At 41.5% G+C, this 21,274-nt stretch overlaps 1 protein-coding gene across 1 annotated transcript in view; it reads right to left on the bottom strand.

The window, feature by feature from the left end:
- LOC149318242 (vertebrate ancient opsin-like) overlaps nucleotides 1-21,274 on the bottom strand; it is a 148,048-nt gene that overhangs the window by 61,663 nt on the left and 65,111 nt on the right. The window contains exon 3 of the mRNA XM_089507761.1: nucleotides 11,040-11,273. Coding sequence (XP_089363887.1) covers nucleotides 11,040-11,273 — 234 coding nt within the window. The remainder of the gene's footprint in view (nucleotides 1-11,039; nucleotides 11,274-21,274) is intronic.

Here is a 21,274-nt window from a genome sequence, read left to right as displayed (position 1 = left end):
AGAGAGAGAGAGAGAGAGAGAGAGAGAGAGAGAGACCAGACCACATTCCAAGGCAGCATGTTCCACTGTCAGACAGTTCTGACTGTCAGAAAGTTCTTCCCAATGTTTAAATAGAATCTCTTTTCATGTAGTTCGAATCCAATGAGGCAGAGGTGAAAGGAGAGCAGCATTATATGTCAAAAACAAATTTCCTTGTACAGAAATCCATGAGAACGATCAGAGTGGACCAGATGACAGTATTTGGGTAAATGGAGAAAGGAATAAAAGTGACATTGTGGTAGGAGTCAAACCAGTGCTTTTCAGGAAATGATGCTTTTCAGGGGAAAAATCTCAGCAGTCTCAAAAATGCAACAATTAGTAGTTATGAGGGACTTCAATTACCCTAATATCTTCTGGGAAACCAACTCTGCTAATCACAGGCTGTCAACAAATTCCTGATTCCTAATTTCCTATTTCAAAAGGTAGAGATATAAACAAGGGCATCAGCAATCCTGGACCTGATACTAACCAATAGAGAAGAGTTAGTAAATGGAATCAAAGTACAGTAGTCCTAACTTTAGGAGAAATGGCTATGAAATGCACAATTGTGTGACAGGGCAAAGAAAAGTAAAAAATAGACCTTAGATTTCAGCAAAGCTGATTTTTAAAGGCTGAGGGGAATTCCATGGCTAGAGATGATAAAGGAAAGAAAAACCCAGCAGGGGTGGGAATTCTTGAAGAAGGAGTTGCAAAAAACATTATCACAAACAATTCCATGGAAGAAGAAAAATAAGAAACAGCTGAAAAAGTCAATGTTCCCTCACAGCAAACTCAAGGAGGAAGTGAAAATAAAAAGAGCTCTGTACCAGGGACGTAGCGGGGGGGGGGGGGGTCCTTGGGGTCCGGACCCCCCCTTCCATTAGAAAAATGAATGGTGTGTGCTGCTGCGCTGCTGCATCCAAGCCCCATTATAATGGTGGCACTTAGCCTGGACCCCCCCCCCCTTTCTAAAATCCTGGCTACGTCCCTATCTGTACAGAATGAAAGGAAGGATGAATCACCAAGAAGTACACATGTGCAGCCTAAGCTTACACTATTCCTGTTATTAGGCATGCAAGGAGCAACTAAAAGGGGTGTTTAGATACATTTGAGGCAAGAGAATGACCAAGGAGACAGTGGAGCCCCTGCTCAGTGAGGATGGTAAAATGCTAACAGATGGGCCTGTACTCAGCGTCCTGATGATGCTTGCCATAACTCCATAGCGCCATGATCGTGCATGCCATTCCAGGTGGCATGCACCATCATAATGCACCTTCAGTGCAGTGTCAAAATGACACAGCGCTGAAGGGGTGCCATAGAGCTGTGCCACCTATGGTGCCCCTTGGAGGGTGCAAAAAGGAGTGGCTTTTGCTGCTCCTTTTAGAGATCTCCAGAGGCCGTATCAGGGCCACAATGTGAGGTTGCTGTGGCCCTGATCCAGTCAGGAAAGGGCTGGCCTCCCACCATCCCTTAGGGGCAATCTGTACAGCCCCAGATCACCACAAAAAAGGCAGAACTGCTCAACACCTATTTTGTGTCAGTTTTCTCTCAAAAAAAGAACTGTGTTCTTCCATGCATCAGCAGATATCTTGGTAAGGGATCTGGATTTCAAATCAAAAGGAGATAATGGACAAAGAAATAGTTAAGAATCACATAGTTAAACTAAGTGAGTTCAAACTGCAGAGCAAGATGAATTGCATCCCAGAGTATTGAAAGAAACTGATGATGTACTCTCTGAACCACTTGCCATTATTTTTCTGCCCTAAGTGCAGTACCTTACATTTCTCCGTGTTGAATTTCATTTTGTTAGCTTTGGCCCAGCTTTCTAGTCTGTTCAGATCATTTTGAATCTTGATCCTGTCCTCTGGGTTATTAGCTACTCCTCCTAATTTGGTGTCATCTGCAAATTTGATAAGTATACCCCCAAGTTTGTCCTCCAAGTCATTGATAAAGATGTTGAATAGCACTGGGCCCAGGACAGAGCCCTGTGGGACCCCACTGGTCATTTCTCTCCAGGATGAAAAGGAGCCATTGTTGAGCACCCTTTGGGATTGGCCGGTCAACCAATTACAAATCCATGTAACAGTTACTTTGTCTAGCCCACATTTTACAAGCTTGTTTGCAAGAATGTCATGGGGAACCCTGTCAAAGGCCTTACTGAAATCAAGATATACTATATCCACAGCATTCCCTTCATCTAACAAGCTGGTAATTTTATCAAAGAAAGAGATAAGATTTGTCTGGCATGACTTCTTTCTCTGAAACCCGTGTTGACTTTTTGTGATTATGGCATTGCTTTCTAGATTTTCACAGACTCTCTTTTTAATGATCTGCTCTAGAATCTTTCCTAGTATAGATGTCAGACTAACTGGATGATAATTGTTTGGATCCTCTTTTTCCCCCTTTTTGAAGACGGGGACAACGTTTGCCCTCCTCCAGTCTGCGGGGACTTCTCCTTTTCTCCAGAAGTTCTCAAATATTATTGCTAATGGCTCCGATATTACATTTGCCAGTTCTTTTAATACCCTTGGATGTAGTTCATCTGGTCCTGGAGACTTATGTTCATTTAGGTTAAACAGGTACTCCTGTACCATCTCTTTACTTATTCTGTGCTGAAATTCCTCTTTTCTGTCCTCTGCTCCATTATCCTCAGATTGAGCACTCTTTTCCTTTTCTGAGAACACTGAGGCAAAGAAAGTGTTGAGTAATTCTGCCTTTTCTCTTTCCACTGTTAGCATTTTGCCATCTTCTGCATGCAGTGGCCCTACCGTTTCCTTCTTCTTCCTTTTGCTGCGGACATATCCAAAGAAGCCTTTTTTGTTGTTCTTAACCTCTCTAGCAAGCCTGTGTTCATTCTGTGCTTTGGCTTTTCTGACTTTACCCCTACACAGGCTCACTATTTGTTTGAATTCCTCTTTGGTAATTTCCCCATTTTTCCATTTCTTATGCATGTTCCGTTTGCAACTTAGCTCAGTTGAAAGTTCTTTAGTCATCCATCCTGGTTTCTTGAGACATCTCCCATTTTTCTTCTTCATTGGAACTGTTTGAAATTGTGCCTTCAGTATCTCCCTTTTAAGAAACTCCCATCCGTCTTGAACTCCCTTCTCTTTTAAAATTGCTGACTATGGGATCACACCCAGTATTTCTTTAAGTTTACTAAAATCGGCTTTCCTAAAGTCTAGAACGCGTGTCTGACTTTGCCTGGCTTCTCCTTTCCATTGTATAACAAACTCCAGGAGAACATGGTCACTTCCATCTAAGGATCCCACCCCTTGCACTCCATTAACTAGGTCATCCCTGTTGGTTAGGATCAGATCCAAAATAGCTGATCCCCTTGTTGCCTCTTCCACCTTTTGGACAATGAAGTTGTCTCCAAGGCAAGTGAGGAATTTGCTAGACCTTGAGGATTTGGCTAAGTTTGCCTTCCAACAAATATCAGGATAGTTGAAGTCACCCATCACTACATCTCTCTTTTCTGAATGTGTGGTCATCTGTTCTAGAAAGACATCATCCAATTCCTCAGTCTGACTTGGGGGGTCTGTAATAGACATCACACAATAACATCCTTGTTGTATCCCTGCCCTTTAATTTTTATCCAGATGCTCTCCACCTGGCTTCCAAGATTGATGTCCTGGATCTCTTCACTGGTGTAAATGTCCCTGACATATAAGGCTATTCCTCCTCCTTTCCTGTTTGGCCTATTTCTCTTTAAAAGGTTATACCCCTCTATTTCTACATTCCAATCGTGAGACTCATTCCACCAGGTTTCAGTGTGGCCTATTATATAATATTTGCTTTGTTGTGCTAGGAGTTGAAGTTCATCTTGCTTATTTCCCATGCTCTCTGCATTAGTGTAGACATCTAATAATAATAATAATAATAATAATAATAATAATAATAATATTTATTTATATTGTCCCACCTCTCCCTACGGATCGAGGCGGGGTTACAACCTGATAAAAACATACAATACAATAATAAAATCCAACAGTACCAATAAATACATCCAATTCCAATAAATACATCAGTGGTTGTTTACAAAGAGTCTTCTCTGATGGGAAAGTCCTAATCAAGCTCAGGAGAGTAGGCCCGCTGGAAGAGCTCCATTTTGACTTCTTAAAGGCGTCCAAGTTAGTGATAAGACGGATCTCTTCTGGCAGGCTGTTCCACAATTTAGGGGTGGCGGCAGTGAAAGTTCTTTGGGAAGTCATGTGCAATCTGGTAGACTGTATTTCCAGTAAATTTTTCCCAGATATTCTGACTGTGGGGCAGATTGTGTCGGGAGAGGCGTTCCTGCAAGTAACTCGGGCCCAAGCCATGTAGGGCTTTAAAGGTAATAACCAACACCTTATACTGTGTCTGGAAGCTGATTGGCAACCAGTGGAGTGATTTTAGAACAGAAGTTATATGGTCAAATCTGGAAGTATCAGTGACCAATCTGGCTGCCCTATTTTGTACCAGTTGAAGCTTCCAAACTTGGCATAAGGGTAGCCCTATGTAGAGCGCGTTACAGAAATCAAGATGAGAGATTACCAGTACATGTACTACTGCTTCAAGGTCTCTTTGGTCTAGGCAAGGGCACAGCTAGTGTATCAACCGAAGTTGATAACAAGCACTCCTGGCTGTCACATCAATTTGAGATGACAACTGTAGTGACGAGTCCAGGAGTACTCCCAAGCTGCGGGCTTTGTCCTTTAGGGGGAGTGTGACCCCATCCAGGACCGGTTGACAAATTTCCTTCCCCGGGCCAGGGGTACCTATTGCTAGTACCTCTGTTTTCTCTGATTAGGTTTAGGTTTGAAAAGAGCACCCCTTTAGAGCTGCCCTGGCATTGGTGCATTTATACGTACATGCGAATTTGCACATTTTCCAGGAAGAAGTAGAAGAATCCAGCTCCTTTTTAGACTGGCTTTTCTCCCTGTATGGCAGTTTGAGGGTGGTTTACAGACGGCTTTGAGGCTTGTGTTATGTAAAAGTTCATCCACCCAGGCTTCAGTAATACACACCAAATCAATCTTTTCACACACAACCAAGTCATGGATTCAGCAGCAGCAGCAGCAGCAGCAGCAGCAGCAGATTGGACAGCAGGTTCAAGGCAATCTGGATACTGATGGATCATGAGGGAAGGCACTTCTATCTCATGTGTCCCTCACTTGGCATGGCCATCCTGCAGGACCATACTTTTCCCTGCCCATGATTATACAAAAGAAGGGAATTCATTGCTTCCTCCCCCCTTGGGACTCACACAAACATATGAACAATATACAACATATATCTGAAACAAAAGGAAAGGTGCCACTGTAGCAGGAGAAAACAGATTGTGTGCATCCCCTTCTTTTCTAGATCAACTGATAGAACATCTTTAGTCTAGCTGCCAATAAGCTTAAGTGCTGCTGAGCCATATCATTCAATAAGGCAGTCCATCTCTATCCACATTAGAATATAATAGAATATGCCCCAGATTTCCTGTAATTTACTATCTTTTCAGGAAAGATATGTGTGGGGTACCTCAGAAGAAGGGTTGGCATGGAAAATTTTCCCTAAAGACAGCTTGGATGCTTTGGTCTTGCTAGGCCAATTTTTAAATCCTTTCATGATTTCCTTATACTCTGACAATAATGAATGTAGGAAAGGGAACTAGCTATAGTGACAAAAATTGTCACTTTACATTTATTCTTTTATTCAGGTGTACAGCTGATGGCATTATCCTATGATAATTTGATTCCTTGACCTCATGCCAAGTCTCTCTGGTAACAACCCTTTGCCTTTGCTAGCTGACCCACATTTCTTTAAAATAATGCATGAGAAAAAACAGATGTGTTTATTCCACATGATGAGTCTTCATTGTTATGATCCAGGTAAACTCCTACGCAGGGCACACAGGGGTTCAGGAGAGCTCCCCACTAAATAGTATCCTGCTCACCAAGGTATGCTGATGAGAGTAATGATTTTCAAAGAACATGACAAGCCTTTATTTCAGGAGGTGGATGGAGCCACCATAAGTAAACCATAGAATGTAGTTGTATATCCTTAACTAAATTTTTGGATTCAAGACTGGCAGAATTTTCTTTATATATATCTTAAAACTCTGAAATAGCTATTGAGTTTGACAACTCTATACATTAAGTCTTTTTATGCAGGCTTAGAGAGCCAGCATGGTGTAATGGTTTGAGTGCTGGACTACAACTTTAGATAACAGTGTTCAAATCTCCACTCAGTCATGAAACCCACTAGGTGATCTTGGTCAAGTCACATGCTCTCAGCCTCAGGTGATGGCAATAGTAAACCTACTCTGAACAAATCTTGACCCATGATAGGTTCACCTTATGGTTGCCATCAGTCAAAAAACAACAACAAAGTGAATATATTCAAATTACAGTGTGCCCGCACCATATGCAGGTGCACTATGCGTGGTTTTCAGCTTACACTGAAACCGTGTGGCAAAAGGGAGAATGGTGCGTGCCTATGGCATGCATGGCCAAGCCACAAGCACAAGCCCTATTATATCCAATGAAGCTCAAGCATATGCACTTTTTGCCTTATGCGGGGGGGAGGGGGGGTCCAGACTTGATCCTCTGAGTAAGGTAAAGGCCCACTGTAGTAGCAGTCACAGCAAAATGTAAAGATGTATAATTGAATACTAAAGTCAGAATCATTGGTACCATGGTATTTCTGATTTCTGTGTAGTTTGTGAAAGCTGAGCGCTGAAGAAAACTGACTAGAACACAACACTACCAATGGTTTGGCTCAGTATAAGAGTGTATGCCCCTGAGTTTGCAATCCCTGAATTTGCAAGACCTTTATGGTGGATGGGATGCTTGGAGGTCATTCATTTACAAGGTTGCCATAAGTCAAAACTGACTTGACAACAACTAGCAACGATAACAAGAAGAAGCACAGGCAGATAGTAAACTATTAAGTAACAATGTGTGTCACATATATTGTGCATTTGTAGAGGAATTGTTATACTGATTGTGAAATGCTGTTTGTTAATCTGGAGGTTCAGACAAAGATAACTTGGACCTCATTCCCACTTACCTGAAATGCCGATTCCAGAACCAATTCCTGAAACCGTTTCTGCAAAAATGTGGTTCCCACTATGTTTGCACCAGTTTCAGGAATTGGTTCAGGAATCGGCAAGTGACGGGGGGGGCAGCTGGCATGGGGGTTTGCTTGAGAACTAGCTGTTGTCAGTGCAACTGATGGCTTAACCTGCTGATCATGTTTTTATTACTGTTGCCATGATCAAAAGCACAACCTCTGTATACTGAACAGTTCTGCTACACTGTTCCTGACAAAGCAGACAGTGAAGGGACTTTTTCATATAAAAGCCAATTATCTTAGGTTCCCCACCAGGGCATTTTGTAGAAGTGTGAAACAGTTCACAAAGTAGTGGGTTTGCAACATCTTTCAAGTCCAAAGATAGAAGAAAATACAGATGTTACCCATCAGCCTCACAGCTTATGTAGACTATTATTCTTGTTCAATTGCCATTTCTCTGCAAAATACCCTTACAGGGAACATAGCATACTTGGTTGATAGTAAAATTTATATTTTTCTCTATCCTTAGATGTGAATGATGCCATAAAGCCAGAAATTAATCAACCATTTCACTCATAAATCCCTAGTGTCCTCTCTCTTTCCCAACCATGACACTTCCACAATAGCTTCATATGTCAAAGAAAAGAGCTTTTCAGTAGCCTAAAGAAATTCTCCTCCTCCTCCTGTTCAACCTGAGAACAGAGTGTGTGTGTTTTTCTTGGTCCTGTTTCATCCATACCATCCCTACTGAGACAGCTTTTGCCACTGGTGAAGGAAAATCTCTGGGAACAGTACTATCAGATCATTCACCTCTATTTAATTTAAAAAAAAAAAAAAAACATAGTGACCATCTGGATTAAGAGATAAGTGCAAGGTTAAGGGGAAAAATAAGTGCTACTGCCCAGACACATTATTTCAGTTTGCTTTCATCAGATGAGATCTATTAAAAGCAGGGCTTGTTGAATATTCTCTGATATTTTATATACTATTAACAGTAGTACTAAAAAGGAAGTGGAGAAAAGGAAGAGACAAGAATAATGCACAGAGTGTAAATAGCTAATAGTATGCAGTGTGTGTGTGTTTTTAAGTCACCTGTCAACTTATGGCAATTTCCATGAACTTGCACACATTCACATGTATAGCACTTCACAGGGAAAGGACATCAAAGCAGATGTGTGCCCATACAGATTTTCTTTGGCAAGGAATACTCGGGCCTAAGTCAATCAACTCAGGTCTACATCAGCAGATGTCTGCAGAATTTCTTACTGAGTATGCATGGCCAGCAAAACAAAGAGAAAGGGGGAAAGCAGATAAGCCTGCCTCACCAGTTTACTGAAGAAGCATAGATCGAAATATTAAGCCAACAAAATGAAAATCATATGTGCAGGTTTGTGAAAGAAAAAATTATCCCTGAATGCATTTTGGAAGAAGCTTTCAATGCTCTCTAGAAGTTGAAAATATTTTTGTCTAGTTATGCAAGGCTTACCTGACCTGGCTGCTTCATTCTGCATGTACGTATTGTTTGTTTTGGATAAAAAGTTTGTTGAAATGTGTTGTCCTGCTCTTCCTTTTTGTGATGTATTTCTTATTCTTTCCACATTAATTATTTCCCTGATACCAAATTTCTTGTGAAAAAAGTAATCCCCAGGAACACATCAACTTCATTAAATCTATAAGTATACCCATATGGCTCAACCTTGACACATTCTCTGTAGGCATGCAGTTCCTATCAGAAGCCATATCCATTCCATCATGTTAGCCTCCTTCAACCTAGTAACAGAAAACTCCCATTGTCCCTAACCATTGGCCACATGAGTGGAGCTGATGGGAACTGTAGTCCAAGATACTGGCAAGGTTCTTAGTTAAAGAAGGCTTCATTATGTATTCATGTGTACACACTTTATACCCCAAATGTAAAGCCTATATGCAATATATTTGTGTCTTACTGATAGAAAGTTGGAGAAATAGTTTTGTTGATGAACTTCCTTGTACACTCAGGCCATAATTCTACACTGGCTAACTAGCTATGTTTGAGTAAGGTCTCCTGGCCTCAACCCCTCCCCAACCTACTTTACTGGGTATCAGCTGCACTAAGAAAATCAGATCAATTCTGTGGGCAATTGGGCATGGGTGAATAGCATTTTTCCAATCTCCCAAATGATAGTGTGGCTGCAACAAGGACATGTGACTCTCACAGCCTTGCTCGCTTGTAGGAGTTACCCATACCCTGATCATCAACAGAGTAAACCTATTTTAATAGGGATGGCTGATGCCTGGTAAAGTAGGATTGGTGAAGGCAGTTATGACCATGGTAATAAAACTACGATTGTGGACCCTATTGCATGGGGTTAAAAGAGCGGCTTACCTTTCCTGAATTCAGCATTAATTCAGGAGGCAGGTGGTTCCTATCACACCCAAATTGTCGCTGAGTTGCTGCCCGGATCCATCCCAGATTCAGCTAGGGTCATCTAAGCCGCTTTCACGGCCATTTTTAGAAGTCGGAAGTGGCTTAGCTGACCCTGACTGCATCTAGAATGGACCTGTGTGGCGATTTGGTGGCCATTTAGGTGTGATAGGAACCGTCTGTCTCCCAAATTAATGCTGAATTTGGGGAAAGGTAAGCCGCTCTTTTAACCCCATGAATATGGATCAGTTACAGATGTGTAACTGCAAGTCATGCATCAGTAAGTGTGATACTGAATTATGGTCTTGATTTTTATTTTAATAATACTTCCAAGCAAATGTAGGGGCAATTAATGTAACTTCTTTGGTGGGTTTTGAAAACCTCTCAGCAATGACTGAATATTGACATTGTGGAGCAGTTGTCATCTAATCACTTTGCCACAGGTGCTGTCTAGTATAAGCATCAGGTGACAGTGTCAGTGATAGAATGGTCTATGAATTCTTGAAATACCTCATTTAGTATGGAGCCCAACAAAGAGCAGAATGTGGTGATCAATGACTGTCAAACGTACATGAGAGATAAAAGTTACATGAGAGATAAAAGTGTTGCTACTTCCTATGGGGAATCAAACTATGAACACAATTGACTTCTGAGTTTGTCAGACCTGTGTACTGTGTTGGAATACTAAAATTAGAGCAGCCAGAAGATTCGATAGAAGAGTTAATAGATTTTGTTAGAATTATACATACTCGAGAAAAATGCAAGATTCTAAAATTGTTCTGTTGTCATTCTCTCACTACTTGAAATTATTTAAATTAAATTATTAAGGTTTATTAGGGGGTTATACAGACAACCCCAAAGGAGTGGTGTCCCATCACACCTTTCAGCGCTGGATCAGGGCTGGAGCAACCGCATACTGCGGCCCCAATCTGCTGCTTTGCCAACCCAAAAAGAGCCAGCAAAATGCCACTCATTCTTAAAGTGGCAAAAAACTGCTCTTGCTGCCGCAGTGGCAGCTTTTTGCCGATTCTTTGATGCAGCATATCTAAATGTGATGCTGCCCACCATGCAGTTGGGCGTGCAGCATGATGCCGGCATTGGGAAGAGTTGGGGTGGCTGGTGTGCGATTGCCACGCCTCCACTCCAGCCCGATGCCAACATTTAGTGCCGGTCTATTCAGCCCCTAAGTCTCCCTTTTCTGTGCATGATTCAGTACCTAACTGAAAGATGTCTAATAAACCAACGGGTCTGTTTTTTTTTTTTTCTTCTTCTGGCATTCCAAAATTTCTTTGCTTAAAAAGTTACTGCTCTTTTTCAGAAGTCTGTGTCTAGTAAATTTTTAAAACGTTAACTTGGTAACACTTACCTGAGGAGCTCCCATACTTCCTTGCCTATGTAGCCTTCTGTTTACCTGTCATGGTGCCATAATATTCCCAGCTGAAAAGTTAAATGGATTAGTAGTACAGCATCCTTTACAGTTATTGTTTGTTCTTCGTAAATGGTTATTTGACAAATGGCCTCCATAGTCAAATAGTTTTGCCCTTTCCTTCTCTGTCTCAAAGTGAGTTTCATTTACCTGTTTGTTCAAAAAGATGTAGATGACTGGGTTGTAGACTGTGCTGCTCTTTGCAAGGATTGAAGGAATGATACTGGCAGAGGGAGTAACTGAGCCGGGTTTCCCAAAAGTTGCTATCAGGGCCACAATCCCATAAGGCAGCCAGCAAAGCAGAAAGCAAATAACCATCACAACCACCATGATCAGGACTCGTTGCTCTCTTGTTTGTGCCATTCCTTTGGTTACTCCACTCACCTAAAATAAAACACAAATGAAGCCTAAACAAAGGAGGGCTATAGTTAATCAAAGCTTGTAAGTTACTAAAAGATGAAGCAGTGATCTTGTAGTTACTACATCAAGCAGTGAAGTTGTAGTTACTTGTAGTTATTACATCAAGCAATGGAGAGCATACAGTTCAATGTCCAGCCCCACATATGTCTTCTTTTGGATTAGACATAAGGAGCTACCCTCTAGCTCTTTACACAGCATCTAATCCCACACATCTCACAACCATCAAGTCCCAGAAGGGGCTGCTGTTTACTGTGGGGAAGGAAAGGGGCAAAAAGGCACACCAGACAAAGAAGAACCAATTTGTCTCAGCTCAGAGGAGGAGAAAAATGATAGCTACAGCATCTACAGCATCTGAACTGTCTCCCCATCTTTCTCCCCTTTCCACCAGTAAAAAACATCAGCAGCCTCCCAAGAGTAGATAGATGCAGCAAGGAGGTTTTCAACATTGTGCAAAAGGCTAAAGAATAGCCACTTGAACACCAACCCAAAAGAGACATAAGCCACACTTATGCCTGTGCTTGTTACTAACAGGATTTTAGGCCTGGAATTTCTTAACATTTCTGAGATCTATACTTAAAGCTATTTATTTATTTATTTATTTATTTATTTTGTATTCAAGGGCTGGGTGAAATGAGTAGAAGGGCTATACTATCCAATTCTACTCCCAAGTTCTGGTGTGCACATTCAATTATACACTTACTCAAATATATCCACACCTTCAACTGTACACAAAGCCATGAGTACAATGAGTCAGTGCAATCCAGTTTTACCCCACACATGCTCACTGACCATATGAAGAGCTCATATGTCTTCAAGGAGGAAGACAGCAAATGGAGCCATGGTGGAAGGAGAATGGCAGTAGCAATACATTCAGAGGCATGATGGTGAATACAAGAATGCTGGCCTGCACCATTTGCTATTTGCTATTACCAGCTTGGACTGCTTTAAAAAGGCTGTCAAGATGGATCTCTTCCGGCAGGCCTTTCCTGAATAGTAAACCCATCCACCAATTTGAATCCATCATCTCAATGAGTACTCTGCAGCCCAATTCATGCATTCCATTATTTTAATGGACAGTTTTAATTGGATAAAGTGTTTAATTCATGTTTTAAGGGGAGGGATGGATTAATTGGGATATTTTATACTGTATGGATTCTTTTAATTGTAAGCCACTTTGACTGTCTTTTGACAGAGAAGCGGGGTAAAAATAATACTATTATTATTATTATTATTATTTTCCTGCCTTCAGAGAAAACTGAAGTATGAGACCAAGCAAATTCTTATCATGCCACATTTTACTTATGGACATTATTATCACTAAAAACTCTAGAAAATATTTCTGCTTGGTCAAAGGTGCAAATATTCTTGAGTGCTGGACCACTGTACTCTGTTGGTTTTTTAAAAAATAATGGCATAAAAAATCAATACCAGTTCAGGCATGCTTTCCATTGCAATTGTCCCAATAACTCAAAATATCTTTGAATTGGGGATTAGTTTAATATATTTTTTTAAAAAATTAAATACAACATTAATTTCCCTTCCACTTGCATAAAGGTCTTGCTGATCCAGTTCTGTGAATAATCATTAACTCAATTAGACTGCTCTTCACTGTTTGGCAGGCCAGACTGTAATTTTCAGATGTCATTATGTAGAAGTGATAGGAATTTGTGCCAAGTTTGTTTGAACACATTATTTAACATCCCATAAATGAATCATGGATAACAACAAATCATTTATCCAGCAGGGCCAGAATACTTGAGATTCATTTAAGGCCAAGTCATTAAACTATTTTCAGAGCTTATTTTCTATTGATAACTTTGAAATCACATTATTTATTTCAAGTATAGGCAAAGTACAGCTCTTCAGATTTTGGACTTCATCTTCCAGCATTCCTCACCATTGGCTATGCTAGTTAGAGCTGATGGAAGTTGCAGTCTGAGAACATATGCTTATTAAACAATCTCAACTATAAAACATCCATCTCTGTACCACATCGCCCATTTTCTGAGTCCAAATCCTTCTCTAGCCAAAACAGGTTCACCCATGCAGAAGATGTTGGTTTTAACAGGCTTTGGGAAACAACAGTGTCTGCAAAAGCAAACACACATACACAAAATCCAGAATTGGGGATTTTTCAGCAGGCATGGAATTTGCATATGAGACATGGGCAGTGGTGGAAAACGGAGGTGAAGTGACTGGCTAAAACTGTGAACAGGTGCACTTCATGTTACAACATGTTGCTGCATGTCCCACTTACAAAATATATAATGAATTACATTAGAGTAGCAGAACTTTTAGCCTTCAATATATTTTGGCTTACAATTTCAATCAGCCTTACCAAACATGGCCAATGGTATGAGGCAGGGGTTCCCTATCCTACATTACTACTGAGAGGTATTGGGGCAAGTTACAAAGGATGGAGAAGGTGGGTGTAGTTCATTCTCAGCTATTTCATCCTTCCGTGCAAGGACAAATAAATACTGCAGTCATCTTTTTGTTGCAGGAAAACAAAAAAACCTCTACAGTATTCTTCCCATATTTGAAAATTTCAAAGGGTTGTGGACAAATTATTCTGTGGAGAAAAACACCTATTTTCTTGTATCCTCTTCAAAACTTCCAGTGGTAATGGTGTTTAAGCATCCTTAGTCAGCTTATGCCAATGCATAGTTAAGGCATTTTTCTTATTATAGAAAGCTGTGTCTGCTCTGAGTCTGTTCCAAAAGTAGAGCGACTGTCACTTGGATTCCAAGTTCATGAGGACTGTTATCAATGTCACTAAACTTTCTAATGAAATGTTTTATAAAACAAACAAACAAAAAAACTCAAAAGGTATTTATTTGTACATTGTCTCAAATATTTAAAGACCAGTGATTAAACCAAATGGGTATCTAACCACCTTTTAGGTGACATAATCAATGTAAATAATTGAATGTCAGCATATGAAAGTAATGATACAATTGCTTTGATTTTTTTGTCAGATAATAAGGTAGCTCTCCAACTTTATCAAATTCCTTATTTTTCAGTGAAAAGTAATCTGCAGCACATCCCCTAAAGGGAGAGACCTTAATTTCCTCAATTAGGGCTGCTATTCATATCCCACTCCTTTTAAGCTGCTACTATATGCAGTGAGAAAATACTGGCTGTCAAATTCAAAGTCTAAAATTCAGTTATATGACAAGAAAAAGCAATTGAATACTGTTTGGGAGGAGTGAAGGAATGAAAATTGAAAAGGAAGGAATAAAAAAATACCAAGGAATAAAAGATAACCATACACTCTTTTGTATATCCAAGAAACACACACCCCCTTATTAAAACAAATTGACCAGACCTTTCCATGGCTTTACAAGGAAATGTATAGAGACCAATAAAGTTCCACATAGTCTCCATGATCACAGGACACAGAGCATTTGTGCTCAACTTTTTTTTCTCATGAGAAAATCTAGCATGCCTTATCAAACAGATCCTGACTTTCTTGTAGCAAAAAGAAAGGAGGAATTGACCAACTCAGTCTCAGACTACATTTTAATGAAGAAGTATGAAAAGGAGTCAGTGGGTCCCAACTTTATTTTGTGGTGAAAAAACAATGAAATTATGGCTATTTTGGGCAGTTCACAAAATAAAGCTCCAGTAAACTACAGTTCCAAACGAAATTATTGGGAGTTAACATCCCACAGATTGTATGCAGAACTTCACAGGCTCATCTGGAATTAAAATGTCCATTTCATCTAACTGTTCTGAATGTTAATAACTCTGATTGTGATGGTGGGAATGGCCAGTGGCTTCCACATCAGGGGTCTAGGAAGCTATCAAATACCCTATCTACAAAAAAGGTTCATCACCTTGGACAGTTCTTTTAAAGTCTAGAATAAAACTGAGGGCAGGTTCACTGCACCACTGATGTGAAAGCATCCAGCCATGTCTCTGAAGCAGCATTTGAATGAATGCAAAATTTTTGTCCTGCATCAGTTGAGAGAAAGGATGACTAAGGAATAACAACCATGACCTCTTTGCTTGACCACAAATGTTTGGGTCTGCATCGACTAATTCTTTTCTTTCATGTGGTAAACATTTGTTCTGTGATTTCTGTAAGAGCTGGTCTTAGTGAATCTGCATATTTTCTTGATGTGTGCCCATGTCTGTACATCTGACATCTACTACACCCATCCCAAACTGACCAGGAATCTCATCATGGCTGAAATCTTACATCACTGACTTAGTTAAGAATGCTAACTAAGGCCCGTTACACGCGGGCTAAAAGGTACGCGCAGAGCGCGTACTGGGGTTAAGGCGGGGCGGTGCTTCTGCACCGCCCTAACCCTAGTGCGCGCTGTGCACGCACAAAATGCCAGCAGCCGTTCCGCACGGCCGCTGTCATCAATACGTCACGGCCGCGCCGCCTCCAAACGAGGCGGTGCGGTTGTGATGTATTGGGGTCGCGGCAGGGCGCCTAGGGCGCCCTTTCCGTGACCCCAGAAGGAGCTCCGTTTCGGAGCTCCTTCCTGGTTTGGTCCGCTGGGCGCAGCCTTCAGATGGCTGCGCCCAGCGAACCAAAGGAGAAAGGGGCCAAACGGCCCCTTTCTCCTTCTCCCTGCCGCCGCAGGGTGTCCTTAGGGCTTGAAGCCCCAAGGACACCCCTTTCCAGGCTGCGGGGAAGGGGCCTTTTGCCGCTTCCCCGCAGCCTGGAAAGCGGTGGATCGGGGCCTCAGCAGCTGCCGCTCTGCCCGCTGAGGCCCTGATCTGGCGGGGAAAGGTGCGCCTACAGGCCGCCCCAAAGGGGCGGTCTGTAACGCGCCTTAGAGTGTCATCTCCTGAGCTGACTCCTCACTCTAACCTACCCTAACAACCAGTGGTCACACTTAGCAACAGACAACTGTTCTAATGGTGATTGTGATGTACAGGGCTGACATTTAACATGGCAATACTGCCACAATTGTGACTACATAATATAAGTGAATACAGCAGACTTATGGATCTATAACTCTAGGTTACAAATCCATATCTGCAATATACGCTGCCATGCCATGTCTATAGGGTAGCTCATTTTGAATATGTTATGTTTTAGCAAGCTAGATGCCCTTTGCTTTTAACTGTTTTCTGCTCAAGTGCTATTGGGCTATAGTAAAATCAGCTTTACAAGCAGCCGCTAGAATACAAGACATATTCAGGTCACAGAATTCATGTAGCCATAGAACAAGGTCATGTCTGTCAACCCCAGCCCTTTTCTATGTGCTTTCAATGTAACTTCCAAAGTAGGTCCTATGAGGAAAGACTTAGGGAGCTGGATATGTTTAGCCTGGAGAAGAAAAAGTTAAGCGGAGACATGATAGCCCTGTTTAAATATTTGAAGGGATGTCATATTGAAGATGGAGCAAGCTGGTTTTCTGCAGCTCCACAGAACAGGACCCAGAGCAATGGATTCAAACTACAGGAAAAGAGATTCCACCTAAACATCAGGAAGAACTTCCTGACAGTGAGAGCTGTTTGACAGTGAAACACACTCCTTCAGTGTGTGGTGGAATCTCCTTCTTTGGGTTTTTTTAAACTGAGGCTGGATGGCCACCTGTACCTGTTGGAAGTCCTTTGCTTGTGTGTTACTCCATGACAGAGGGTTGGACTGGATGGCCTTGTGGTCTCTTCCAACTCTAAGATTCTATGATTCAAACAGAGCTCACACTAAAGCATGCCCACAATACTCAAATTTTCTCTATACAGTTGGAGACTATGGCCTGTTACAGACTACCAAAATAAAGCTGCTTTGGGTCTCTTTGAAGGTGTGCTATTTAAATGATGCATGCATTCTAAGAATCCGGAAGCTGCACCAAAAGTTGCACTCCGGTACTTAGGAATGGAGTGTGGCTTTGGTGTGACCTCCGGACTCTTAGGACCCATGCATCATTTAAATAGCATACCTTGAAAGAGACCCAAAGCAGCTTTACTTTGGCAGTCTGTAACAGGCCAAAATGTTCTGAAGATAAACCGACCCTGTTTAGAACTTACTCTGAAGGGAGATAGATAGGGCTAGGGGCCAGCAGGGATAATCCCGTTCTCTCCCTACGCACATTCTGTGCACCTAAAAATAATGTCCACACATTCCTACTGTGTTTGTGCCATACTTTCTGTAAATTCTTTTTCAGGTCTTGAAATTTCAACTCATGCAAGGCCCTTTATCAAGTTAAAGGTTACATATTTAGAACTGGTGGGAAGCATAGGGACAAACAGTCAGGATCACACACTCATGATAGCTTACAGTGACATAAAAATCTCTGTTTTCCATCATTCTGGGTTATATAAGTAAATGGTGATGGCAGCAGCTGTTTTTAGTCCTGGACTGCAAATACCCTAATCTACAATCATTAGCCACCCTGGGTAGTAATGATGGGCATTGCAATCAAATGCCATCTGCTGGGCGTGAGACTGCTTATGTTTTTATACTGCACCTGGAGTTTATAAAATGTGGAAGAATAAAATGAAAAACAAAAAAACAAAATAAAAATTCAAACAAATACAACTATCCCTCCACTTCTCAGCCATGGTACAGCATGTACATTTTCATCAGAAATATCTCCAAGAATAATGCACATTTATAATAGTGGCAGTGGCAGCAAAGGTGTGCATAATTTGGGCTACCAACATTTCAGTGGGCAGACAGGAAGAAGGATGAAAGTCAGTAGAAAAGAAGAAAGAGATAGAGAAACAGAGCTTTTGATCTTTCACCAGTAGATGTTATAAAAAGCTGACAAGTGGTTCAAGTCACCCAGCTTTTCTGCCTCCTAATAGCAAGTACAGTATCATTAATAAGTAGAAGGAACAGCATCAGCCCTGCAATTAAACAAAGTGAGATGGCAGATTTTTGGTGCTGCTAAAGGGCAACAAATTATTAGTAATTTAATTTATTCTTACTGCTTTTTTTAACTATCAGTACTGAAGAAAGGTCCTAATGAGATTTTCAACTTTATATACCAAAATAACATACATATATATTGAGTATATATATATTTATGTACCCCAAATGCTTGGGTTTCAATACAATACAACTTGGTGGTGGAGGTTATTTGTCATTCTGCCTCAGCAAAATGTCTTGGGCTGCACCTGACAAGGAAGGAAGGAAGGAAGGAAGGAAGGAAGGAAGGAAGGAAGGAAGGAAGGATAAGTGCATATGAAAAGGAGAGTTAAGGAAACCAGAAACTGATACTATTATAGAATATATCCTGTGAGGTCAGAACAATTACTCATCTTGTTCACTTTCTAATTCTGCTTGAAGTTTGCTTCCTCATCTTGATTTACTAATTACCTTGCACTATATAATAATATTTGAGTTCCTGTGGGGGCGTGTAGAATCTGAACCAGAAATTGATGCATTATTTTTAAAACGTATGCTATGATATTGGATCTGGAACTCTGGGCTAAATTAGATATGACATTAAATGTATCGTTACATTGGGCATACATAGGTTTTTTTAAAAAATGCAAATAGCATCTTCAAGAGGGAGACTGAACACTATCATGATCATAGCATCAAGGGAAAGGGCATTTAACTCTTTATGTATGGATTATCTATAAAACCTTTCTTGGTTCCAAAGTCTGTGGCTTTAAATAAAGTGAGAGAGGTGTATTAATTCTCTCTTCTTTTCAGCCTATAAAACAAATATGTTTAGCTGACATAGCATTTCAAATTAGGGTTGCCATAATGGAGGACCTCAAAACCGGGACAAATGTAGGACAAGGTTTGAAAATGTAGGACATTTTTTTTTTAATTTCCTGGCTAGGAAATTAAAAAAAAAAAGTCCTAGATTTTTAAACCTTGTCCTCCTCCTCCTCCTCCTCCCGGCCTGGGAGGGAGCCTAGGCCGGCTCCCAGGCCGAGAAGGGCGGGGGGAAGCCTGGCATCGCGGCGATCGCCGCGGTGCCAGGCTTCCTCCTCCTCCTCCCGGCCTGAGAGGAAGCCTAGGCCGGCTCCCAGGCCGGGAAAGAGGCGGAGGCTGCTCCTCATCGCGGCGATCGCCGCAAGGGGAAACGGCCTGCTCCTCCTCCCGGCCTGGGAGGAAGCCTCAGCAGGCTCCCAGGCCGGGAAAGAGGCAGGGGCCGCTCCTCATCGCGGCGATCGCCGCGGTGGGAAGCGGCCTCCTCCTCCTCCCTGGCCTTGCGGAGGCCTTGGAGGACCCCGCGGTCGGAGCTCCGACTGCGGAGCCGCCTCGAAGGCCTCGCTGGGGCCCGGGAGGGAGCGTCTCCGCGGCTGGAGCTCCAACCGCGGAGAGCCTTCCCAGGCCTCAGCAAGGCCTTGGAGCCACCGTGGGGCCTGAGGTGGCCGCGGTGGGCGGGGCCGTCCCGGTTTGGGCGCCAAACCAGACCGGGACCGGGTTGGCCCCTCCCAAACCGGGATTGTCCCGCCCCCCGGCGGGATATGGCAACCCTATTTCAAATGAAGCATTTTCTTCTCTCCAGCTCTGATTTAATAGTTGCTAGTGAATCGAGTTTGCTCTCTGAGAGATTTTTTTAAATGAATATTCTACATTATCTCTTTGTTCCTAAATCAAAGCTGACAACTGTGCAGCTGATGGGCCTTTTTTTTCTTTTGCAAACCCTGGCCTACAAACAATTGGGGAAACAGGTGTTCTGTACCCTCCAAAAGGTGAATTGCTGTTTCCGAAGGCCCCCCAGGAGCAGCAGATTTCTTTTTCTTTTCACACAGCACTCCATCCCTACTCAAGTCTCAAGAATGCTGCCAAGGATCCCAGAACTTGCAACTAGACAGGACTTTTATTTGGGATTTTTGCTCTTTTTGAGCTGAAAATGTTGCTAAAATAGTTTTGTGAGGCTCTAAGGAATTTGCCCCTGTATCAATTTAAACTCCCATCCCTTCCTAGACAAAAAGAAAAAAAACTTACTGCTAAATGACAGCAACTATTATTTACCACACAAAGACAATTTTCTCTGCTATTCTTAAATATAAATGATTCTTGAAAAGTAGCAAAGCAAACACAGCACCTCCTCCTGGAACTGAGCCTACACTAAAATAACCAGGGGCTACTTTCTGAAAGCTTTCACATAAATAATAGTTCAAACAAGTCATTACTTCTTTAAAAAAAAGAAGATTTGTTGAGATAACTTTAATATCATCTGTTTCTTACATTTCTTAAATCAATAATTCTTCTAATTCATTTCTCTGTTACCATATGCTATCAATTTAACTGTCTATATTGATTCTTCAGTAGCCATTACAGTATTGCAAGATTATTAAATAACTAAAAAATAAAATCTGCTTCCTTCTAGTTTTTCATTACTTCTGTAGGGTCTCTGTTGCATGTCCGTCAGAGTATGGCAAGGGTGGGAATGGTACATTTATCACAAGAAATACAGAAATATCAGAAGAAATACAGAAATAGAAAAATCTCAATCCCTATTTTTCTCTCCCAGACATTCCTGGATTATCCACTGCTGCATCACTGCATTTAACTAGGTCAAGGTGAATGTAAAATATCTCCATCTTTGTGCTTTTGAACTGTCAAGGAGCTTCAAACAGGGGACAAGTGAAATGGGGAAATGGATTTTAAAGTGAGGTTCAAATCAATAAGCAGTGATACATGGAGGGATTCTCTCTCTCTCTCTCTCTCTAGTGAATACATGAGAGAAGGCCTTCTCTGCTATGGCATGCTAGTTGTGAAACACTCCCTTTAGAGGCCCAGTTGGTGATGTGCTACCAAGTCAAAACTTGGTTCTTCATCCAAGCTTTTGGGACTAGTGAACTTGCTATTGCTCTGTCCTGTTGGTCTGTGGGTTTTATTTTGTTTTTTGTTTTTCTGTTAATAACAATTTAATACTGTTTAGTGGGGTCTACTTCAGGAGTGACTATGCAGGAAAGGGACTGTGGTAGGTAATTCAATGAAGACAAGTACCCAGTGTGCATTGGCTGTGGTTAGCATTATTAGAAAAGGAGTCCAAAAAATAAAACTGCCAGGTATCATATTG

Source organism: Sceloporus occidentalis, unplaced genomic scaffold (assembly GCF_023333645.1).
Source record: "Sceloporus occidentalis isolate IW3139 unplaced genomic scaffold, rSceOcc1.0.p SCAF_2, whole genome shotgun sequence".
NCBI classification, from domain to species: domain Eukaryota; kingdom Metazoa; phylum Chordata; class Lepidosauria; order Squamata; family Phrynosomatidae; genus Sceloporus; species Sceloporus occidentalis.
This window is presented reverse-complemented; position numbering and strand designations above follow the sequence as displayed.